The sequence below is a fragment of the Lontra canadensis genome, unplaced genomic scaffold, assembly GCF_010015895.1.
Source record: "Lontra canadensis isolate GAN:19392208 unplaced genomic scaffold, GSC_riverotter_1.0 scaffold10, whole genome shotgun sequence".
Taxonomy (NCBI): Eukaryota; Metazoa; Chordata; class Mammalia; order Carnivora; family Mustelidae; genus Lontra; species Lontra canadensis.
In genome coordinates this window covers 11,096,943-11,122,875 of record NW_022631004.1, presented here as the reverse complement: position 1 = coordinate 11,122,875, position 25,933 = coordinate 11,096,943, and the positions used below count along the sequence as shown (strand labels likewise).

At 40.0% G+C, this 25,933-nt stretch overlaps 1 protein-coding gene across 1 annotated transcript in view; it reads left to right on the top strand.

The window, feature by feature from the left end:
- Nucleotides 1–25,933, top strand: part of SMAD1 (SMAD family member 1) — a 44,261-nt gene that overhangs the window by 5,297 nt on the left and 13,031 nt on the right. Inside the window, exons 2-3 of the mRNA XM_032855598.1 lie at nt 22,653–22,910; nt 25,365–25,481. Of these exons, the coding sequence (XP_032711489.1) occupies nt 22,653–22,910; nt 25,365–25,481 (375 nt within the window). The remainder of the gene's footprint in view (nt 1–22,652; nt 22,911–25,364; nt 25,482–25,933) is intronic.

Below are 25,933 nucleotides of genomic sequence, written 5' to 3'. Positions count from 1 at the left end.
TAGTGGTTGTGTTAAATATAGGTTTTCTTTTTCTTTACCAAAGTAAATGCTGACAGTGGTAAAGTAAGTCATCTAACTGTGGTGTTAAGAAGACCATTCAGTTGCTAGCTGTTGATATTAACGTGCCTTTATGGAGACTTCCTGTCATTGGCCTTATATATTTTTTATGTTTTTCACATGGCTCTTGAAAACTATCTTCTGTACTTTAAACTTAATCAACTTGAAAGGCTGTAACAAACCTGAGCTTGAAATTCTGAGATTTCAATTTTAATCTTTAAAGTAACACCCTGGAGTTAGTTTCCTGTGCTTTTATTTTCAGCATAATGGCTCCCAGCTGTTAAAATTCAAATACACCTAAAATCCTCTTCACCTGTTGGCCGAGAGTTTTGACTCTTTGGCTGCCTCAGTCACCATGTAATTCCTGGCTTGAAAAATGTTACCTTAGAAAGTCTTAAAATTCTAGACATGGAGAACAAATATAGGGCTTTCGAGAAGCTGAGGAGGGGATAGAGAGGCGGGGTGGGTGTCACTATAAAAGGGCTAAAACATGAGAGATCCTTGGGTTGATGGACATTTTTTGTGTCTTGACTATATCAGTGTTGATACTCTGATTGTGATGTCCTATAGTTTTGCAGGATGTCACCATTCGAGGAGACTAGGTAAAGGGTCAACAGGATTTCTCTATTATTTCTTACAGCTGCATGTGAATGAATCTACAGTTACCTTAATTTAAAAAATAGGGATCTGCGCAAAAGCCCCTTGTTCAGCTCATGACTCAAATCATGCTAGTGGTTTTCCTTAAGAAAACCGTTGTATTTCAGTGAATGCAGGAGAGGTGCTCTATGCACATGGGTTATTTTCCACACAGGTTATTAAAAAGACATATACTTGGGGATTGAGATTTAATAAAATTGATATTTTAAAAAACCAGAATGAAAGTCTTTTTTTAAAAATGTTTCTTCATACTGCAAATGTGTTTTCACTTGAGCCAATGATAACAAAAACTTATTTCCAAGTAAAGTTTTTTTTTTTAGGCTGTGTTAGTATACTCATTTGGAGGATAGGAATGGAGGAGAAGTACTGACTTTTCCTCCAGGTTTATCTGAGTGGTGATTCATAGGAGTCTGATAACTGAAGTTGTAAGCCACATAAACACATCTTAATAAGTGTTCTGAAGATTTGAAATTAATTAGTTAACAATATTAACTATAAAAATTTAAATAAAGCATTTTGACTTGTGTATTAGGCTTCTCCAGAGAAACAGAACAAATTGGATTTTATATATATATATATATATATATATATATATATATATGAGATTTATTATAGGAATTGACTAACACACGTATAGGGACCAGAAAGTCACATGATCTGCTGTCGAAAAGCTGGAGAATCAAGAAGCTGGTGGCCTAAGTCCCAGTTCTAGTCCAAAGGCCTGAGAACCGGGAGCCCTGATCTCTGAGGGCAGATGGGTGTCCTGGCTCAAGCTAACAAAAAAAAGCACATTTGCCCCTCCCCTACTTCTTTGTTCTTCAGGTATTGAACAGATTGGATGATGCCCACTTTGCTTTAATGAGAGTTATCATCTTTACTCTGTCTCCTCTGGGGACACCCTCACAGACACAGCTGGAAAAAAAAGATGTCTTACCAGCTATCTGGGCATCCTGTAGCCCAGGCAAGTTTACATATAAAATTAACCATCACACCTCATAATTTCTACATCTAAATTTCTCTTCATTTAAACATTTACGACGCATATACACCTCCTCAAGAACCGTGTTTGCCTAAGAAGCACTGGTGTATGATTACAGCACAGTTTGCTAAATCCAACAGTAGAAGTCTGGACAGGGGTTGCAGCTGACTCTTAAAAGCCTGAGAGTGGCAAAAAAGCTCAGTGGACTCTAACACATCTGGACATAGTGTTCCAGTCTATGTGGTGGTGCGGATATATATGTATATTTCATTGTATACAGGATTTAAATCCATTTGTAAGGACACACACAGAAGGTAGAAAGTATTCTGAATAAAGTAGACCAGGGAAAACAAATTGAAATGAAGGTCAAGACTAAGAGGAAAATCAGCACATAATGCATTCATTCCATGAGGATTACTACGATAGATACACAGCTATATATAGTTACTGTATGTTCCTGTCATAGTCTGGGTGGTTCTCTAATTCTTCCGGAGGGAGAGAGATGTGAACAGTATTTAGATGGAGGAAGAATGCTTTGAAAGCTGTAAGAGGTACGTTTCTAAGCATTTGTACCTGTGAAGGGTGGGTGGTGGGGAGAGACTTTGAGGCCCTTTGCAGAGGTCAGCTGCAGCTGGGATACTCTGGGGCAAGAATGTCCCTGCCATTGTCCTTGCTCTTCCAGAGTCTGCCCAGGGCTCCATTCTGTTTGATCACTAATCCTCCTTCTCTACAAGCTCAACACCCACCAAGTGGACCTGGAGTTTGGATGGTGAATTTTTTTCCAACCGTCATTGGCTTTTGGCTTGTGTTTGATAATTTCATCATTGTCATCTACCATATTACTAGAAATAGATGAAGTAATAGAATTATGAGTAGGATTTCATACTCAAATCATTTAGCAGATTCCGTATTCTTAAAGTTAAAATGTGAAGTCAATTCTGATTTTTTTTTTTTTTCTGAGCAACTGTTTTTAGTGCATTATTTGGGGCATTGGTTTTGTGCTGTTTATTATTTGATGAACATATGATGAAAAGTTATAACAGTTACTATATGTTGCTTTTACAGAAGTTGTAAAAGTACATAAATTGAGGCAGATATCTGGACAATTACGTGATTTGTTTCTGGATGGGATTTTTCTGTTGGTAGATATACTCCAATCTGAAATATTAAGAATATACAGATGATACAAAGTATTTTTTTCATCATTTTGCTTCCCTGACCATTATCTTCCATTTCATTCTTTTCCTACCTCTGCAACATTAGGTGGGCAAGAGAAGGTATTTTCAGGTCTTTCTGATTCATTCAAAATTCGACACTCTTCCCTCCACCACTGCTAGTTTATTAGGGCCGAAGGAACACTTGCCAGCTAGCAGTTGTCATAAACAAAACAAACAACCATGGCTGATGAAGAAAAACAGTTTCAAAAACCATAAAAAAGTTCATCATAATAAATGAAAGAAATAGTGTATATAATGACTGCAATTGTATAAAAATAAAGAAAGGAAAAACTTGGCTTCCAAGGCTAGAGTTGGATGAAATAATGTGAGTCGTGCTTTTTGGCTTATTGTCCCCGCATGTGGAACATCCTCATACAATGATTTTTTTTTTTTTTTTTTTGGTAGGTTTGGGAATGTTTTATGTGGTTGGGGGAGGGGAGTGACCTGTGATTACCCACATGTTGAAGTGCCTTGTGCTCTTAATGGATACTTGCAAAAGTGAGAGAAACAGAAGGGAAGGTTGGCTTATGTAATGCTCTTAGGCTGAGTAAGTATCTCAGTATAACTTCTAGCCTCCTTGGTACTAGGTATCAAAAGGCTTAAAGAAGACTAGAGATTTCTTTCCCCAAAATGTATATCTCATTCCTTTGTCTTTTTCTACTTCAAAATACAAATGTTCTGAAAAACTCAGCACCATACCTAATAATCTTGAATTAGCCAAATGATCAGATCTCTGTCCTGATTTTTGGAAAAATATTTCTTTGGGGAAGAGATGAGGAAGGAAAGAGAGGATGTTTATTTTAAAGAGCAGAGCTTGGGTACTTTGGGCAGCCGTAGGGTGCCACGACCACATTAAAAACCTCAGAGGCCCTGAAAAGTAGGAGAGCTAAGAAAAAAACCAAAAACAAACCCGATTTTGTTAAATTGCCAGCATGGCTGGGGATTAAATGTGTCGTTTTTAGATATTGATCTTAGGACCGGTTTGAAAGGCTGCGGACTTCTGTTTCTCCCTGAGTTTAGTCTGGCCTGGGTTTCCACTGTGTCAACAGTGATTCTTCCCCATGTGTGGGAGGTGGGCAGATAAACACTTAGTGTGCTGCTTACCCTTTCCACTTTCCTCATTATCAGTGCCCTCGACAGGATTTCTCCATTCCTGTGCCCTTAGCACCAAAGCCCTTGATACTCTCTTGCGGGTCTGCTCTTCATAAATCTGCTGTGAGTGACAGGGGCTATATAACTGGAAGTAATTGTAAATTCCCTGAAAAAAAGATCTAGAGTCTAGAAACATGGGCCATGTTTAAATAAAAAGATTCAGGGCAACCAAGGACTGTTGGTTAGCTTTTCCTCCAGTTCTTTGTATCATCAGCTTTATGCTCTGGAATCTCCAGCAGACCTTACCAGGGAAGATCGGGTTTACATCCTACAACACTACCTCAGTTCTAGCACCGCTCCCCAAGATACACTGTTGTTCTTAGTTCTGAACGTTTTTGTGCGAAGGAAGCAATTCTTATCCAAGTAGTGGTTTGACTTCTAGAGTCACATCGCCTTCCCCCGACCACCTGCCTGCTTGCCTTTATGGGATCTTCAGTCACAGTAAGGCAAAAGGAGAGCCTGTGATTTCTGTAAGTGGTTTTGGGGCAGCTTTTTGTAAAGTAAAAGGAAACATATGTAAGACAACAGGGCGGAATTGTTTTGGGTGTTTTTTCCTTCATGTTTCCCTGTCATTTCCCTTACAGTTATGTCTAGCTAGCTCTGTAGCAGATTTAGCAATATTTTTTTCTGTGACAGTGTCTTTCCTTGAGTATGGAAAAAGTTTAGCACATGGTGGTATGCCAGACAGTTAAGTATGGTGGTCAAGGTAGGAAACAGTTTTGGGTAAATGCTTTTGAAACAATACAACCTATAGCTTTTAAATAGGAAAAGGAAACGCTAATTTTAAAATGATCTATGTAGAAAAAAAAAAATTGATGGGAGCGTGTCACAAGGACACAGGAGTCAGCCTGAAGGGGGCTGCCCGTGGCTTCATCAGAGAAAATTTGATCAACAAAATAATTATGGACAGAAAATAATTATAAACCATTTAGGGATAAAAACCAGAATCCTGATGATAAATAAATGGAGAGAAAGGGGAAGGGCTCTTCTTCACGGTACGTGCCAGTCACTGACTGGTGAGTGTGGAGTGGAGTTCTTTAGCATATTCAGGACAAATGAGACAATTTAAAGCAGTTATTTATATCTCTTTAGGTGTCAGGTTAGAACATGGTTAAGAGGGGTCTTGGATCTGAAGGTCTGAACTAAAATTTGAGCACTTGGTATCTTCAAACTTGGGCCACTTACTCTTCCTCTTTGAATCTCTGCTTTCTAACCTGTGAGACAGGGTGCGATTATATCTGCTTTCCAGGGTAGTGGCAAGGATTGAATCAAGTAATGCATATGCAAAGGCTCTATATACCTTCTTGAAACACAACATGGCTGAAGGAAGGAACATGACTTCTGTATACAGCTGCAGAGTAAAATGAAATTCATACTGTAAGTAAACTTCCACTAAAGAAATTTTTGGAAAACGAATGACAAGTTGCAATGATAATAACAGTAACAGTGAAGATTAAAATAGTTACTTTTTCTGCTTGCTGCGTGCCAGGCACTGTGCTTGTCACATCCCATGTATTCTCATTTAATACTGACCACAACTGCAAGAGGTAGAGGGACCAAGTGGGCCACGGAGATGCACTTCAAGTTGTCACACAACTTGTAACAGGCCAGCTGGGATTCAAATTGAAGTCTAACTCCAGAATTCATGCTGCTAACCACCACACTGTACTGCTTGCCAAAAGAGGTAGCTTCCCCCCACCCTTTAATTACTTTTCTCTCTTTGATGAAGGAGCAGAGCATCACCTGCTTTTCGTAGCAGAGCATGTGGTCTGAACTGTATGGCGGCTGCCTGACGTCAGGGTCCGGAGCAGTAGCTCGAGTCCACTCCTGGCTTCAGGTGTTTATGGAGGCTTTATTTGTGTTTATTTCCCGTCTGCCAGTAATCATCATTTGATAACAAGTATCTGTTTCATGGAATATACTTAATGGGATCAAATTTGAACTCGGAAGGAGAAGTAATTACATTCAGCGGCAATTATAAATTAAGCCACACTGCCTGGTGCGAGCCCTGGGGATGGTCATTTACATATCAATAGGGTCTAATAGATGATTAGGCACACTGGGCCGCCAGCCGCTGCCTGCGCAGTGGTAACTGCCCCTCACAGAGTGCCATCGTGGCCCAGGAACCTGCCTGTGCAACACACGGTGGTTAGGAGCCTGGTTAGGAGCCGAGATTCTGGAGCCAGATGCCAACGTTTGAATCCTGTCTCCACGGGTTGCGGGTTACATTCGTACAGGCAAGTTAATCTCCGTACCTCAGTATCCATTTTTATAAGGTAGAGGTAATGACAGTGAAAGGAGTTCTTCATACAGCACTTGTCATAGAGAAGCACTGTGTAAATGTTAAACATAAAAATCTGGGAGAAGAGCTGTTATTCCCATTTTACTTGTAAGGAAGTGAGGTTCTGATAATTGGCTAGTAAAGAATTGAGCAGGAATTCCAATTTCGGAAGCCGAAAACTAAAACCGGCCTCTAATTGTTGTTCTATTTCATCTACACCTTCTGAAGGATTTTTTTCCTCCTGGTATTTTTAGCTTACACTCTGAAGTTCTTCTTCCTCTCACAATTTCTGAAGCTCTAATAACATAGGACCTTCCTTCTGTGGTAGTTAAGCAAACAAACATTCGGCAGAGGAAAGGAACCTGGGCTGAGTAGGAAGAGAGGAGTCAGGGAGGGGGGCAGCATCTGAGAGTGGGGCTGCACAGAGCTGTTGGGGGCTTGGGTCGTTCTCCTTACAGAAACGGGGGAGAACTTATACTGCCCAGTTCAGACAGCTGGCACTCGTGGCAGTCTTGATCCAAAGCTAAGGCATGATACCATGCCACCTGACCAAAATGTGGACACTTGATAAATTTTCTTGTCAGCTTCGTGTAAGGCCCTGCTGGTCTCTTCTGTATCCTTCTCATTTTAGTCTGTATACCTGAGAATTAGAACTGGTACTGTATAGAGTTTTAGGGGTCGGAGGAATGATGTGTAGAAATTTGATGTAAGGTGATCAAATTGAAGTTCCAGGTTTCACAGCCACTAGAGACATAGGGTGAGAAAGCTAGTCCTGCATTGCCAGTGCCCACAGTCACCCCTCATCGCCCTGTATCCCAACTCCCAGGCGGTCTGACTTAATGTATCTGGGATGAGGCACAAGAATCTGCCTTCTTTATTTTTATAAAATTTTATTTATCTACTTGAGAGATCACAAGTAGGCAGAGAGGCAGGCAGAGAGAGACGGGGAAGCAGGCTTTCTGCGGGGCTTGATCCCAGGACTCTGAGATCATGACCTGAGCCAAAGGCAGAGGCTCAATCCACTAAGCCACCCAGGTGCCCTAGAGTCTGCCTTTTTAAACAGGTATCTTGCTAATCCAAATGCAGATAGTCTGAGGGCTTCGAGAAAGATTAGTCTATATTAATTGGCTTATAATAAATAGTTCAGGAATAGTAATATAATTTACAAAGATACATTAATTGGAAAAATAAGAATCTCTTATATGCTGTACACTGAATGATACAGAAGGATAAAAAACATCTCACATCTATCCTCTAGGGGCTTAGGGTGTGGGTGAGGTAAAGTCAAATTAGCAATAAAATGTAACAGGTGCTAGGGTGGAGGTCTCTTTAGACAACAGTTGGGCACAAAGAGGAATTCATTTTTACTGGGGGTGAGTAGAAAAAAAACAAGAAAGGCACCATAAAGCAGATGACATTTAGAACTGAGACTTGGAAATAGGGTCAAGTGACCAAAGGTACAGAAGTATGAAACTAGCAGAAAAACTGCAAGAAGCCTGGAATGGCTGGGCGGAGAGAGGGCGGGAGGACACTTACCCCCAAAGATAGGTTGGCATGGGAATCTGAGCTGGGTCATGAAGTCACAGAAGATGTACCACAGGTGCATAATCTCACAGATAAGATGTCTTTCAAGGAAATCACCTGTAGTATACCAAAAAGAACCCTGGCTTGCAATTATCTACGAAGTTGAGTTCTCAAAGTTGAGTTAGATATAGGCTACTTTTAAGTAAATTTAACATTTTTTTTCTTTTTAAGCTTGAAGATACTGTTACTGACTATAATTCATTTCTCTGTAGTCAAACTGTGTTCACATATTTGTTTTCTATTAAGGTATTTGTACTGAAGAGTAATTGATACATTCCTAGAAAATAGGTACTGTGAAGTTACTCACTTTAGGCAAAACTGTCTTAACTTTTAAAAAGATGTTCTCCGAAAAAACTAAACAGAGGACCGGAAAGAGAATTTTAACGATGACTTCCAGAATCTCCTTCCAGTTTTACAGGCTGAGCAGTGCGGTGTGGTGGTGATGAGCAGGCCTTGATTCAAAGCCTGGCCCTCCCCGCAGCAGCTGTGGTGACCTTGGATGTATTACTGACCCAGGCCAAGCCCGCTTCCTGGTCAGTTGGGAAGATTCAGTGGTCTGTCATGAACTCCGTATAGGCAGGGATAGTGGCTGTCCCGCTGACTTCCGCGCTGGCTGTGCCCTGCACAAGGCCTTGCCGTAGTCGGTATTTGATGGGCGTGTATGTACCCCTCAGTGAACATTCACACTATTTCACCTTATTGTCTTATTGTTGCCTCACCACCACTAAGCAAAGAGAGAAAATGCCAGCACTCAGGGATTTGGGGCTATATGTTTTACTAAAATTTAACCTTGATTAAAGGTTCTGAGAATCTTCAGTATGAAGTTTCCCTGACACCTTCTGAAGTGAGGAATTTCATTTAGTAAATGCATACACTGTGAACTTTTCAATGGTCTTCCTCTCTCCACTACTCTACTTGAAATGTTTCTGTTTAGAAGGTCACCGAGCCACTGAGCACACACCGTATCTAGGGACATCTGTCTAGTACAGATACTGTACAGGGCACAGCTGCTCCGGCAGCATCACCGTCCCTTGTTTTCATGGGGGAAGGGCAGCCACTGGCCCGCTTCTTGGGCCATTCTTCGATTAGCCCTGGGTCACCTTCCTGCTCTTTAGGTGACCTCCCCGAGGCATCCTGAGACCCAACTGAGATGGGGTCTGGTGCTGAATTTTATACACAGGAAGCCCCAGATAAACCTAGAGCAGCTCTATCATCAGTCAGAAGACCTGTGGAATTTAGGGCAAGAAGGTCCCTTAGAATTCAAGTCCCTTGCTTTTTTGAGTGAAGAAATTGAGACTCTGAAAAATTAAGTGATTTGCCCAAAGTCAGAAAAGTAGTTATTATCCTGGCCAGGGCTGAACTCAGATGTCCTGTTGCCTAAATGCCTTTTCCAGGTCTTCAAAACTCAAAAGCCTTTATATACCACTGAGTGGCATCTAGCTTGTTAGTCATCGTGTGCATGTGTGCAAATGTAGGCAAGGGTCTGGCCACTTTGTTATCAGAACTCTCATGCATGTTTAAAAAACAAAACAAAACTTGTTCACCAGCATCTGATGGGTCACAGTTTAGGTAGAGATTTGTCAGTCTTCGTTTCATTACTAGGCTACCACTGACTTGGGGATAGAATTTCAAGCAGGGCTTCAAAATCTTGAAAAAGCTCACAAACCTAGGGGGTGTGCATGAATGCTTTCCAGAGCTCAGCTCCTCTGTCCAATTTTAGCCGTTTTTTCTTCATGCCTTTTCCTTGTGCCTTGGCAACACAGGAAAGCAGAGTCCAATAGCAGAATCACAAATGTTTCCTGAAACTTTCTTAGTTTGGTTTCCCTGCAGACTGAGAAAGGGATTTTATTTTTTTTAACTGAAAGAGACGTCTAAAAAATTTTTTAAAGCAGAGGTCCGTCTCTGGGAGGAGGCAGCCATGTGACTTTTCTCCCCCCTTGCTTCTTCAGGAAGAAAAGGGAAGAGAGCATCCTCCTTTCAAAGACATACGGCAATTAGAGATTTTCACGTGGGTGGAAGGAGACATTGTGAAATTGCCTAGAAGTCCTCCCCCTTCCCTCCTAAATACACCTCAGGAGGTGGTGTGAAGCCAGTCAGGGTTCTTACCAGGGTTGGGACTCTTAGAATATAGGAATGACCCAACACAGTCTGATTTTTAAATGATTGAAATAAAAAAGCAGTTTGTGTGTATAAAGAAATGTGTTTCACCATTGGGCTTCTCTTTCCAAAGAGATTCTTGCAATTCAAATTAACCAGGATCAGCCCTGGAAAGAGAAGCCACAAACTTGAGTCATTGTTTGAAATTGCCAAGTAGGAGTAAGCTTTTCAGTGCACCAAAGAAAACTTGGTTCCCCAGAAGAGTCTGTGCTTCCATTATCTGTTTTCCATAAAATAGAAGTAGCCTGAAACGTGGAAAGAAATATTAGAAGAAAGACGTTTCTCATTCTCTCTGCCTTCCTGTTCCTGACCTGAGTCAGGCCTAGAGTTTGCAAATCCTGTTTCTTTCAGCTAGTTCATCCAGCTCTTGTCTAGGAAATAAGAATTGTATGTAGAAGATGCATTTAAACATGGATTATTCATCTGGATGGTCATTTTTTCCTTTTCTCCCAGTACAAAACAGCTCTCTTAATCATTCCTTAACTGAAATATTATTGAATGAAGGAAACAAGGTCTGGGGGTGGCGAGGTGAAGAGACATCTGGGAGGGAGAGGCACCTTTAGGGCCCACACGGGCCAGAGGGGCCTGGGCCGGTCATCTCAGAGCAACTGTGCTTGTAGGCGCAGCCCTGCCTCACTAAGCCCCATGTTTGTCTTCCACACTAACACTTCTCTCTAGGGCTAGCAGCTGTTCCAGATCCCAGACCCAGATCTTTCCTCTCCTGAATTTAAATAGTTACTGTTTATAGTTTGGATGCCATATAATTTGTTATCCATACCAGGACACTTTTGAGAGTAGCATGGGTCACCTACTAATAATCCCACCGGACAGCACCTACAAATTGGGACTGTCCCAGGCAAGCCAGAACATACAGATACCATACTTCTAAGTCTTCAAACAACACAAATCAGATTTGATAATCATGTATTATGTATCATCAGGGAGTTAGAAGGATTGCATAACTGAACTTGCTAAATTGGACTAGAGTTTTTTCCTTTAAATTGGCTGGCCATAACTTTATTTCTGTCCAGAAACACTTCTGAAATTTATTCTACGTATCCATACCTTAAACTGTCTAGGATATAATTTAACATTCTTAGAGACTTAGAGTCACTGAAGTAGTAGAACATCATGGTTGAGAGTGTTCCATGCCTTCCTAATTCTTGACACTTCTTGTGTGACCTTAGGTCAGTCACCCTGTAAGCGCTCTTCCTTCCAAAGTGATACAACATGCTCAGCGTGGGTCTGGGCTTAGAGCAAACAACTGCGGTGACTGTGGTGTGTTACTATAAATTTTGTGGAATATCGATGATCATCTAAAATCGACTTGATGGGTGTCTCCTTCTACATAAATGCTCTTAGAGTCTGTTCTGTATATTATTTGTCTCCCTTCTTACCGTTCCTGGTCACTTTTATGCTGTAGTTTTCTGAGATACTAATAACTGGTTAAGAACTGTGACACTGAGTCAATAGGAAATCCATGCATTCAGACTCTGGGGTACTACCACCCACCCCGGCACAGTGCCATTCCAGGTACTCAGAGCTGTAGGTAACGTGACATGTCTCCTTGGAGTATCAATTTTACTTGATTACAAGTTATTTAAAATATCACCTTTGTGTTTGATAAGTAATAAGGTGTAGGGCATAAAATGTGTATGAATTTGGTAAGGTGAAGAAAAATTTCAGTGTAATTTCACAATTCCAGTGGAGCTGCTGGGATCCCACATGAGTTCACTTTCTGTCACTGGTGTTTACTGTGGTGAAAAATGTTGAAAAACACGCAGAAACATCTTTCAGATTCTGAGGCTAATGTGAGAACACTGGTGGCAGCCATTTTATTTTTTATTTTTTTAGAAAAGTCCTCTTTCAAGTGGAAGGGCACCTAGGTGCCTGTCAGTTAAGCATCTGACTCTTGATCTCAACTCAGGTCCTGATCTCAGGGTTGTGAGTTCAAGGCCCGTGTTGGGCTCCACACTGAGCATGGAGCCTGCTTGAAAAAAAAAAAAAAAAAGGTGCATAGAATATTTACCTTGGAGTTCTGCTTACTAACTTTTAACGGCCCATACGAGACATTGCATATCTTAAATGTTATTGCTGCTTTAACATGGAGATTCCTTGCATCTCTTTACTTCTGATATCTTCAGTTGGTTTTCACCCTAGGAGCTGGTATGTCTGAAAACCAACTGGAATTCCTTTCGTGGTTGGGGATTCTGCATGGGGAGCTACGCATAAGTGCCAGAAGTAGATGTAGTAGGATAAAGCTGTTTTAGTTGGGTATTAATATACTATTGAGCTCAGAGTAATGGTTCCAAAACTTTGAAGATGATTCAAAAAAGAAATCGATAATAAAACATTTTAGGTATGTTTAAAAATTGATAGAAGACAGTTTTAAATTGCCTCTTCACATTTGCTTTTTGAACAGTTTTATTAAGGAATAACTGACATAGAATAAACTGTATGTGTTTAAAATGTACAGTGTGATTAGTTTTGACATAGGTCTATGAAAGTATCACCACAGTGAAGACAGGGAACATACACATCACCTCCAAAATTTACTCACACACCTTTGCACTCTCTCTCTCCAGCCCTTACTATCATCCCCAGGCAACTACTGCTCTGAGTTCTGTCACTGTACATTGGTTTGCATATTCTAGATTTTATATGCATGGAATTAACAGTATACACTCTTTTTCTTTTTTAAGGATTTTGTTTATTTGAGAGAGAGCAAGAGCGAGCATGAGCCAGGGGAAGGACAGAGGGAGAGGGAGAAGCAGGCTCCCCGAACCTGAGATGGGGCTCAGTCCCAGGACCCTGGGATCATAACATGAGCCAAAGACAGACGCTCAACCCACTGAGCCACCCAGGTGTCCCTATACTCTTCTTCTGTCTGACTTCTCTCAGCATATTTTGAGATTCATCCATGTTGTTGTATGAATCACTATTTCATACCTTTTTATTGCTGAGTAGTAGTTTACTGTAGTGATAAACTGTAATTTACTCATTTGGTTGTCAGTGGACATTTGTTTCCAGTTTTTGGCTATCACAGATAAGACACACACATCTGTATAGATATGTTTTCATTTTGCATGGGAGGATTTGCATTTCCTCGAAGGAAAATGGCTGGGACATGTGGTAGATACGTTTAATTTTATAAAAAACTGCCAAATTGTTACCCAAAGTGGTTGTGCCACTCTGCATTACAGCCAGCAATATATGAGAATCCCTATTGCCAACACTTGGTATGGTTGATCCTAATAATTAAAAATTTATTGTGGTAAAATATATATAACGTAGTACTTATTACTTTGATCATTCATAAATGTACAATTCCATGGCATTAAATAAATTCAGTGTTGTATAACTATTATCACTATCCATACCCAAAACTTTCTCATCACCCCAACAAAAATTCTGTACTCATTAAGCAATAACTACTTTTTTCTTCTTTCTTCCAGCCCCTGATAACTAACCTCTGTTCTACTTTTTGTAGCTCTGAATTTGTCTATTCTAAGTCCTTCATATAAATAGAATCAAAATCTTTGTTCATTTGTGTCTGACCTATTTCACTGAATACAGTGATTTTAAGGTCCATCTTCTTTGGTGTAGAGTCTGCTCACATCCTTTGCCTAATTTTTAGTTGTTTTGCTTGTTTTTTATTAATGAGTTTTGAGGTTCTTTATTCAGGATACAATCCTTTATCATCTATGTGATTTGCAAGTACTTTCTTTGAGTCTATGGCTTGAATGTGTCAGTGTAAGACAACACTTCAAAATAAATATCCTCAAACAAGCATTTGGGAGAAAAGTCAGAAATTCAGAAACTAAGTACAGAAATGGACAGAAATTGGAAGAAAATCAGTCATAGTGATAGAACTCAGAAAATAAATGTTAAGACGAAGCCACTTCATAAATAAAGACTAAATTACAGTGTGCCAATGGGAGAATAGATTCTTAATAAAATGTCAGAAGATTTACTGAGGAAGGCAAAAAAAAAACAACTAAAAATGAGTGGGAGACTTGGAAAGAGGTAAAAAGGGATCTGAGAGAAAGCAGTTGGAATGGACAACAAAGAAGATCTAACATATGTACGATTGGATCTCCTAAGTTCTTAGAGATCGTGGAACAGAAGTTAGAGAAAGCCTAAATCTACATATTGCAAGGACCCACCAACTATTTGGGAAGATTCACCTACAGGGATAAACTTTGAGACAAACCTAGTAAAGCTGTATTAGACTTGCAAGACAGAAGTCAGAGATCCTGAAGGCCTCCAGGCAAGAAGAACACACATAGTTTGTACAGGCAAGAACATGCTGAAATCAGACTTTTTAAAAGCATCATATAGAAATTGGCAACACTGAAAAAGCATTTGAGGAAGCTTAAGGAAATCAAAGGCAAGGCAAGCTCTCTTTCAGTATCAAGACTATAGAACGTTTTAAATATATAAGTGTGAATGAATACTGTTACACTGAGCTCTTCTTGAGAAATATGGTGGGGCACCTTTATTCTTTATTCATTTAAAAGGTGACTGGGGAAAATTTGGTGGTGAAGTTGTAGAGGTAAGGCAAAAATAAGAATGGTAATATGGGTGGAAAAAATGTAAACCCTCGATGTTCTGACAAGAGTAGGAAGAATGAACATTTAAAAATGGAATAGAAGAACAGAAAAAGAGGAAAGCAGAGTAAGATAATTGGTTGTTTAGATAATAGATGAGAGTAAGATGCTACCATTTAAAACTTAGCAACTGGGAAATATAGTTAAGTAAGGAACGAACAAAGAAGATGCTAAAAGTACAAATACAAAATAAGCAACAGAAATACAAAGCTATCTTCAGAACTTCCTTTAAAAATATAGAAAATAAAGAATCACATCCCATAGAGAAATGTGATAAATATGTGACAAGAACTATACAATAACATGACAGGAGTTGAGACCAAGCCCATCATTCATATCAATAAATTAAATGGGCTTAACTCAACAATTTAAAGAGATTTTCAAGTTCATAAAGCAAAACTCAGTGCTATAGTCAAGAGACCCATCCCTTCAAGAGAAAAATAAAAAAGCAAAGTGACTTAAAAAGGTTAAAAGTAAAGGAATTAGCAAAGGTCTGTGTGGCAAATAGAAACAAGAAGTATCACAGGCCTGTACCCCTGGGGCAAGTAATACATTAAATGTTAATAAAAATAATTTAAAAAATAATTAAAAAAAAAAAACAAGAAGTAGGGGTTGTGGGTCTGATATCAGACAAAATAGAATTCAGACCAAAAGTATTGACACAAAGGACACTTTATAGTGAACGTAGATGTACTAAATATCACAGCAACCTCCTGTATAAAGCAGAAACTATAGGGTATGGCAGCAAAGACAAGTAACGGCACCTGGGTGGCTCAGTTGGTTAGGCATCTGCCTTTGGCTCAGGTCATGATTTCAGGATCCTGGGATTGAATCCATATCAGGCTCCCTGCTCAGCGGCAAGTCTGCTTCTCTCTGCCCCACCCCCTGCCTGTGCTTCTCTTGCTCTCAAATAAAATCTTTCAAAAGAGGTTTGCAGATTATGCCCACAGGCAAATCCCTTCTGTAACCTGTTCTATAAGTGAAGTTTCCTAACTCATACACATCCAATTTTTTACATATTATCTATGCCTTTCTTGCTAAGACAGGGGAGTTGAATAGTTGTGACCAAGGCCATATAGCCCACCAAACCGAAAATATTTACTCTCTGATCCTTTCCAGTAAAAGGTTGCTGACCCCGATACAGGAGACCTAAGTAATACTATTAATAAGATAGCTCTTACAGTTCCCTATTAACACCTCACATTGATAACAGAAAATATATGTTCTTTCAATGTGCAAAGAACACTCACAAAAATGTGTTGCAAAGAAAATAGCAAGTTCCACAAATTGGGAATAATGCAATCAGCATTCTTCTCATAATACCATAAACCTAGAAATTTAAGGCAAATGACCCATAGGTGAATGGACATATATAAACAAAAATTACATGGTATTTGGAAAATAATGATCACACAAAAAACCTGCATATCAGAGTCTATGGGATACACTTAAACCATTGATCAGAGGAAAATTCATAGCCTTGAATACCTTTATCAGTAAAAATGAAATAATAAAAATAGATTATTTTTAAAGCTTCAGTCAAAAAAGCTAGGAAAAGAACAAAGTAAGTCAAAGAAAGGATGAGGGAAGAGAGAATAAAGATGAAGAATAGGGTGCCTGAGTGGCTCAGTGGGTTAAGCCTCTGCCTTCGGCTCAGGTCATGATCTCAGGGTCCTGGGATTGAGCCCCGCATCAGGCTCTCTGCTCAGTGGAGAGCCTGCTTCCTCCTCTCTCTCTCTGCCTGTCTCTCTTGCCTACTTGTGATCTCTCTATGTGTTAAATAAATAAAATCTTAAAAAAAAAAAAAAAGATGAGGGGTGCCTGGGTGGCTCAGTGGGTTAAAGCCTCTGCATTCGGCTCAGGTCATGATCAGTCCTGGGATCGAGCCCCGCATCGGGCTGTCTGCTCAGCAGGGAGCCTGCTTCCTCTTCTCTATCTGCCTGCCTCTCTGCCTACTTGTGATCTCTGTCTGTCAAATAAAATCTTAAAAAAAAAAAAAAGATGAAAGAGAATGAAGATGAAATAATAAGATAATTTTTTAAAAATAGAAAAGATCAAATTAACAAATCCAAATTTTGGTTTCAAAAAAGACCAAGGATCAGGTAATTAAGAAGAGATGATCAGGTGAGGAGAAAGCACAAAGATTTAAGAGGGAAAACAGTTATTGATAAAGAGGGTATAAAATTAACTGTAAGATGACTTTGCATAAATTTACCTTTATGCAAGTAAATTTGAAAACCTAGATAGAATGGATAATTTTCCAGGAAAAGTATAAATAACCAGAATGAGCCTCAATAATCATAGAAAGTTTAAATTTATTTCTGTGGAATGAATAAAGAAAATTATTAAGGAACTACTCCACAAGAAATCATCAAGCCCAGATAATTTAACAAGGAAAGTCAACCTAACATTTAGAGACTAGTTAGCAACATGAACTGTTCCTGAGCACAGAAATATTTATGAAGCAAGTACAACATTGATATCAAAACCTGATAAAGATCACACACACAAAGAAAATTGGATCAGTATCATGTATGAATACTGGTCTAAAATTCCTAAATATCAGTTATTAGACTCTAACTACATCACCACCCAAGCAGGTTTTATGCTGGGAATGCAAGAATAATTAATCATATTAATTAGATCTAAGAAGAAAAATCATAAGTATCTTCAGAAATGCTGAAAAATTCTCTGACAAAAATTTTTAACACCTGGGGGCACCTGGGTGGCTCAGTCAGTTAAGCATCTGACTCTTGGTTTTGGCTTAGGTCACGAGATCAAGCCTGGAGTCAGGCTCCCAGCTCAGTGAGAGTCTGCTGGGGATTCTCCCTCTCCCCACTCACATTTGCTGTCTCTAAATAAATTAATCTTTAAAAAAAAAATTGACACCTGTTCCTAATAACAACACTGAACTATAGGAATGGATGGATATTTCCTTAATGTAATATATATACCAAAGGCCTAAAGTCATCATCTTAAGGGGAAATACTAGAGGCATTCCCACCAAGGTCAAGAATAAGTCAAGGAAGTTCACTGTCTCCAGTACTTTTATTGGCACTATAGCCAGTGCACCTAGATAAGAGAAAACAATTGGAAAGGAAAGGAAAACTATATCCATTGTCAGTGACATGATCATTTATCTGGAGAATTCTGTAAGAAATCAATGATAAACTAACAGACAACTAAAGAATTCAGCCAGGTAGCAGTATATAAAAGCAAGGAAATATCAATAATCTTCATGTATAAAAATAATTAACCATTTAGAAGATATAATGGAGGAGGAAACTACATTTGATGTAGCAACAGAAAAGATAAAATGCTTAGGGGTAAATGTAAATGTGGTAAGAAATTGATGAAACCTAATGCAGTGTTCTAGATTGAATTGTTCACCCCCCCTCCATGTCTAAGCCCTAATCATATCCCTCAGAATACGAATATTTGGAAATAGAGCCTTTAAAAAGTTAAAGTGACCCATATGAAACTAATGATGTAGTATAAGTTGACTAATTGAATTTAAATTTAAAAAAAAAAAGTTAAAGTGAGGCCGTCGGGATGGGCCCTAATCCAATCTGACTGGTGTCCTTTTAGGACACCCTGAGAGGCTCCAGGGAAATAAGCTATGTGAGGACTTACAGGAAGAAAATAGCCATCTGCAAGTCAAGAAGAGAGGCTTCAGGAGAAACCATCCTGCCAACACCTTGAGCTTGGACTTCCAGTCACCAGAATGTTGAATAAATAAATGTCCGGTGTATAAGCCACCCAGTCTGTGGTGGTCTGTTTTGGCAGCCCCAGCAGAAGAACATGGATAGGAACTGCAGAACATTCCTAAAAGGTGTAAAAGTAGACCTGAAGTAACCTTCCTAGGTTTTGAATAGGACATCTGAACACCATCAAGATATTCTTACGTTAATTTATAAATATATTGTGACCCTAGTTCAATGACCAAAATCTCTTTTTTTTCTGGAGGTAGACAAGGTGATAACTAAGGTTGATATTGGAGGAGTAAGCATGCAAGCAGGACATTGAAGGAGAAGAACTGTGAGGGGGCGGAGTAGCCCTATCATCTATTAAAACATATTATAAAGCCTCTATAATTAACACAGTGGTTGTGGGGCACCGACTAGAATAGAATGGAATGGAATGTCTAAACATAGACCCTAACATTTATGGAACTTTATGAAAAAGGTGGTATATCACTGAGGCAGAGATGGGCTTTTTCATAAATGGTGTTGGAGCAACTGGCCAACCATTTGGGAAAATATAAAATTAGACCTATTTCTCATGGTATAAATAAAACTGAGCTACAAATGGATCAGAGATCTAAGTAAAATAGGAAACTTTATATGCACTAGAAGAATGCATGGAGGAATTCCTCCTTACAATCTGGGTGTAGGAGAAGCCTTTCTGTGACTCAAGATCCATATGCAATAAGAGAAAATATTGATAAATTCGATTATCAAAAAAAGCTTTTTCACATAAAGTCAAAGGACAAATGACAGGTTGTAATAAAATATTTGTAGCATATAAAATAGCACAGGCTAAGATCTCTAATATATATATTTTTTAATGAAAAATGAAAATAGCAAAAAATGGGCAAAAGGCACAAGCAGACCATTTGCAAAAGAATATATTAAAATGCCCTCTGAAATACATGAAAAGGTGATCAACTTTTGCAGTGAGAGAAATGTAAATTAAAATTACACTAAAATACCATTTCTCACCCACCGGATCATCCAAAAAACAAATCAAAATCTTGGGGCACCTGGCTGGCTCAGTCAGTTCAGCGTCCAACTCTTGGTTCAGCTCAGGTCAGGATCTCAGGGTCATGGCCCGCATTGGGCTCTGTGCTCAGCACAAGTCTGCTGGAGACTCTCTCTCTCTCTCTCTCTCTCTCTCTGCCCTTGCCCATTGCCCTCTCCCCTACCCCCTGCTCTTTCTAAAATAAATAAAATCTTAAAAAAAAAAAAAAAAAGAAATTCCTTCAAAAAAAAAGAAAAATCTTGACAAAATATTCTGTCCTACAGGCTGTGGGGGTAAAGTCACTCTCATACATGGCAGGTAGCAATGTGAAATGGCAGAACCCCCGTGAAGGGGCACTTGAGGATAATGAAGTTATAGCTTCATTTTCACCCAGTATGGCCACTTGCAGGGATTTACCCGGAAGGTACTCCTTTAACAAACAGCAGTATATGCACATAGGGTTATTGATTACAACATTACATGTAGGGGTGAAATATTGTCAACTGCCCAGACATGGGAGATTGGTCAAAGAAACTATGGTGCTGAATTACCTGTAAAAGCAAATGAGGAAGATCTCTCTAAACTACTAGGTTAATTGTTGGGTATAGGTGAACAAAGCAAAGTGCAAAAGAGTATATAGAGTAGGCTGTTTTCCTGTTTAGTAGTAAAGACAAAATAAGGAACCACAAAAGTTAATCACATCAGTTTGACTTTTTCACAAAGAAATGAACAGGAAGGATAAACCAGGGGATAGAAAGAAATTGATCATCCTCTGAGGAAGTTAGGTGGGGGAACTGAGTAAACAAATCATGATATATAAAATAAGACACTACACACAGCATTGGATGAATCCTAAAGACATAGTGTTGAACCGAAGAACCCAGATACAAGAGTATATATTACTCCATTTGTATGAACACTTGTGCATTTTACTATAGATGTGTGATACCTCAGTACATTTTTTTAAAGTTTATTAAAAGTTACCTGTACTGGGGCGCCTGGCTGGCTCAGCCTGTAGGGTGTGGGACTCTTGATCTCAGGGTCCTGAGTTCAAGCCCCATGTTGGGCATGGAGCCTACTTAAAAAAATAAAAGATACTTGTTCCTATGTCAGCAGTGCCAAAATTCATCTTATCTTACTAATCAGAGATGAGAAAAAAGTTATTTTTCTCCTCAAGTTCATCTGTAGGGTGGTGCTTTGCTGTAGTTGGTGGCGCACTCCCCGGGTCATCTGCAGAAGCTGGTGATGTCATCTGTGCTGCACCCTGGGCCAGACCAGCGCAGCACATGGCAGAGTTACTGCAGGAACACACGTGCCAAACATGAACTCGAGGTGTACATTGCCTTCTGCTGCCACCATCACATGTGAGGAAGGAGAAGCAGCAAATTCCCAGTTCTAAGATTATAGGCAATAGGAGTCGCTGAAGTAGGGGCTCTAGTAAGTAGAATGTTTTATGTCGGGGGGGTGCCCTTTGAAGGGTCAAGAAGGAGGATGGATTCAAGGAGCTGTCTGGTGCAGCATTTGGGGGGAAGGGTTTAGAGCCCAGTGTTTACCCCCTTTTAAAGGCACTAATCAGACTTGAGACTATCGCTAAATGACCATGAAAGGCAAGTTGGAGACTGGTAACTCATGCTGTAGCAGCCAAAAGAAAAAGAATCGTTGATTGGATAGGTAATTCAAAGGTATTGTGCTATTTTGGAGCCTTTGTTTATTTGGAATATAGATGTCTGTTGACATTGGGAGAGCCTTTAAGACAGGGATTTTTTTCTTCAGCAAAATAATTTATATTTCAGGTGACTCTTGAAAGGTGGAAGGAGGAATTATGCTTTTGATGACTTAATTTGGGTAGATTCCATCACTGTGCAGTAAAGCAAACACATTTATGATACTAAAAAGATTTGTTTTTAAGGGATCTGTTAGTGGGGAATGTATTTCTACAGATTAGCAATTTAAGATATAGCTCATGAGACCGTTTAAGACCTTCAAAGACCTATTTTTACGTAAAAGAAAAAATCTTCAGCTCATGAATAAGTGATAATCTAAGTGTTCACAGGACACGTTTTCCTGCAGAAATGGTATAAGTTATAGATATATAGAGTCCCTGAAAAGCCCTCAGAAATCTACTTAATTCCTAATGCCACTAAATATTGTTTCTTTGGGAGAATATATTCTGAGTTCTGCCTGCCAACAACAGTATCAGATTTTAAATCCTCTCTCCTCTGAGCAGATTTCCAAATGGGTGGTTTTTCTAGCCAAGGCCATGAGAGTTGTAATAGGGGTTCAAGGACCTCCTAGTATGTTCCCAGGAAGGAGCTATCTGAAGACTGTGGTGGGAAGTTGAGGCTCTAACCCATTTAGGGCTTGCTATCTTCCATTAACATCTTATTTATAGTGGCTTTGCCGCTAGAGGTTTCTGGAGGTTACAGACCATGCTAATTATTAACTCCTTAGCTTCCTGACATACGGAGCTTTTAGGAATAGCTTGAGCTGTTTTCTTTCCTCCTCTAATGGTGTGTGCGTTTTTGGGCTTTGATACTTTGGATACTTTGAGTATCCATTTAGCAAAGTGTGGATTGTATAACCTGTTTCTTCCTTTGCCTGTTAGGTAGTGCTGAGGAGTACTGAGAAGTGGGTTAAATGCATTAATATCCTCAGAGAAAAAATGTTTTTGTGAAGTATGACTACTTGGACACAACGTAAAGTCTGTCCCACAGAACATATCTTGTCTAACTAGCGACCTTTGTTGGCATTTGGATTTTATGCTGCTCACTGTATTTATCCTCTCAGTGTTATTTACCGTGCCTCCTTTTGTTTTAAAATGAGTTGATATGTCAGTTTAAAATATTTACAGTGTATAATTCATACTATTCAATAAGTATTAACTCTTTCAGTGGAACAGCTTATCAACCAGAGGTGTGACCGTGGAACTCTCAATGATAGTATATGTTCTTAATTGTGCTTTGGTTTTTAGTGAACAAAAACATTAAGAATGGGGGAACCCGAACATTTTTAACATAAAAGGTGTTTTGCAGACTTTCATTGGGCAGTTTGTCCGTGCTGCACGTCTCGGGCATAAGTCACAGCCATTCTAAAGAGACTGTTAGCGCATTTATTCCTGAGTGAAAAATGGCTTTGCTTAAGTTGGCAGGTGGGCAGGGCTTATTACAGATTTTCATCATGTTTGTCTCTCGCTTTTCTTTCCCTTTCCCTTTTTCCAGTTCTTCCTCCAGTGCTGGTTCCAAGACACAGCGAATATAATCCTCAGCACAGCCTGTTAGCTCAGTTCCGTAACTTAGGACAAAATGAGCCTCACATGCCACTCAACGCCACTTTTCCGGATTCTTTCCAGCAACCCAACAGCCATCCGTTCCCTCACTCCCCCAGTAGCAGCTACCCCAACTCTCCTGGAAGCAGCAGTGGCACCTACCCGCACTCGCCCACCAGTTCAGACCCAGGAAGCCCTTTCCAGATGCCAGGTGGGTTGGAATGTTCCGCGATGTTCAGGTCAGGTGCAAGAGTAGGGGGGAAGCCGGGTGCACCTGCACTCCGAGAGCTCTTCCCCTCTGCTCCATGGTGCTCTGCTCTCAGATGCAGGGTGCTGCTGTGGCTGGAGGGAGACCTCGTGGTCAAGGAAGCAAATGTCCTCTTTGATTTGTCAGGCACGGAAGCTTGAATAAGTTTTATTTTGGATTTTGAAGGGTTTGGAACAGCTGCATCCTTCTGGGCGGGGCATAATTGCATAATTGTCTTTGCTCCTGAAAAAAGAGAGAGAAAAATAATGTGTTGCACACATTTGTTGTACATGGCGGGGGACACCCTGTTGTAAGTGCAACCTCAGAAAAGCTATTTCCTGAGGGATCACACCTCCCTACTTAATTAAATTCATTTAAGTGGTGATGTAATCCCAAGAAACATATACTTTAGCAACAAAGGAAATGCAGCAGAAGTAGTGGAGACCATCTGCTTGTTTAACTTAGCAAAGACAAAAACAATTATCCTTTGTTAGATTGAACTGATGGTGTAATGTTTATCAAAATAAATGATTAATTAGGACATATTTTTCAAATTATAGATTATTAAGCAAGCATCTCACAAAAAATGATTAGTGCCAAATTTCTTGCCAGTAGACTTGAAGAAGTCTTTGCTCTATACAAAGACTTACTGAACATTGATTAGCACGTCAAGGCGGGAAAATGGGTGGGCAGGCCTGTTTATTAGGCCACTTGAAATGTTTTTCAGTAAATGCGAATTTGACAATAGTGCTGGTATGTCCTCAAAAATTGAAAGTGGTCCATGCTTGATGGTGCTTTTAGTTCTATATTTATTACTTCTTTTGGTCCTGAACCTTTTATTTTGCATGGTTTTTGTTTCTCAATCCAAAACTGTTCAAGATGAGGCAAGGCAGCAGGGATATAGAAGAGTTTAAAAATCAAACTAAGCATCATTGGGTGATTTCCTGTTCACCCCACTGTCTCCCAGACCCACTGGGTTTGATAAATAGGTAAGTGGTGAGGAGATAGTCTCAGAAGCTCTTGGCAAAGTCGGGGTGGGCCCAGATGTGAGAAACTGGAAGATTATTGCTCAAGTTTACACTGCGTCCCCGGCTGTGAGGGCTTAAGACTACAGGCCAAGTGAAGGAAATGTGGACAAGAGAGATCAGCCAGGGGTAGGAATGGGCACTCGGGGGGCTAGTAGAGTATCACCCATTACTGTCTGGTGGTCTGTCCCAGTGGTGCTGACACCATTGGTGAAATTTTCACCAGCTCATTGACAGAAATTTAGTGGATGTGGTCTGAGAGGACGCTCTGTCTTCATTCCTGCCTGGCAGGAAAGCAGAGTCAGTGTTATAGGTGCAGGGAAGAAGCTGAATTAAAAGAAGCTGGAGAAAGGGTGACAGAAGCATCCAGATAAGGTCCCCATAGTCCTGACCTTGTGCTGTGAGTCCTTGCTTGTTGGCAGCTGGACGGTGGGAGTTACTGGGTTGAGACTCGGCTGGAAGGTCCATCTTGGAAGTCTCTGACAAGCTGTAAAGGAGCGGCAGTGTGGGCTACCTGTCTTCCACAGTTGCCCTGAGTGATGTCGGTGCCTCCTCCAGGTTATTCATGGTGCCTGAAGTGAAAGCTTTGTTCCCTGCTCTGTCAGGTGTGCTAGATGGGCTCCCGATAGCTAGTAAGGAGCTTGCTTCTTGATCACAAAGCATTATGTGTGGGCAACCCATAACCCCTTATTTTATTTAAGAAAACACAAGACCGCTGTTAGTGTTCTTTGTTTCAAAAGTCATGTTCTTTGCCTCTTACTGCCAGCTGGCCTTAAGCTTTCTAGAAGAACATACATAAATTCTGAAATAGAAGATAGCTGTGATAAACAGATTATTATTCTGCTACTCGGGGTTTAAAACTAGTAACTGTTAAAGCAGGCAGGAAGAAGGTACTCCTAATGGAGTGCTGAAGTCAGGAGAAATGAACAGTTGAAGTCAGTGACTTGGCTGTAATGACGAAGTTGGTAAATCCCTGAGAGCCTGTGGGTTTAATGAAATGTGGGTTTAATGAAAGAGACCCTGAAGCTCTTCTTAAGAAATCCCATGTAGTTTTTCCATCCACCAGTGAAACTATGAAATGCAGACGTCCTCTCAAAGTGGATTGTACGGAAGTGTATTTAAGTACTCTTCTGGTTTCCAGAGAGCGTGAGCTTGGGTAGGCAGACAGCTCCTGGAACGGGCAGGTAGTGCTTTTCCTCCCTCTGGACCTCTGCTACAGTTGTACCAGATCACGAGGTGTTAGTCACTTTCAGAAAGTTCAGTGTCTGTAGCAGCCATTTTCCGATGGGGAAGTTGAAATGGGCAATTCAATCTCAAGAATTTCACAGGATCTATGTTTTAAGTGTGTGTGTTTATTTAAGGAGAAAGAAATCATTTTCTTTACGCTTTGTAGCTGATACGCCCCCGCCCGCTTACCTGCCTCCCGAAGACCCCATGACCCAGGATGGCTCTCAGCCAATGGACACAAATATGATGGCACCTTCCCTGCCCTCAGAAATCAACAGAGGAGGTAAAATGCATTGCTGTTTATTCCCTTTTTCGTGTCTGAAGTTTGTCTGTCCATTGTTAATTTCTCTCACAAATGTTTATTAGTCTGTAGAAAGATAGCTGTTGGAGAAAGAGCCCAGTAACAGAAGCTAGATAGAATTTTTTGGATTACAGATAAGTCTTTCACATGAGGAACAAACATACCGAGTTAACTAATGAAGGCCTAAGTATAATTGTGCAGGTGTCTGTTGAGAGCACAAGACTTAATAATTTTGAGTTGGTGATAAAGGAGTATTTTTAAGTGAGGGACAGAGGGGTAGTAGTAAAAAAGCAATGAGCGTAACATTAGCGAAGTGGAGTCGTCACTGGCGATTTCCAAAATTAGAAGTTCATAGAACAAGGCTTCCCAAAGGTTCTTTTGTTGTAAGGATAGATATTCATAAATGTCATTATTTTCCAGCTCTCATCCATATA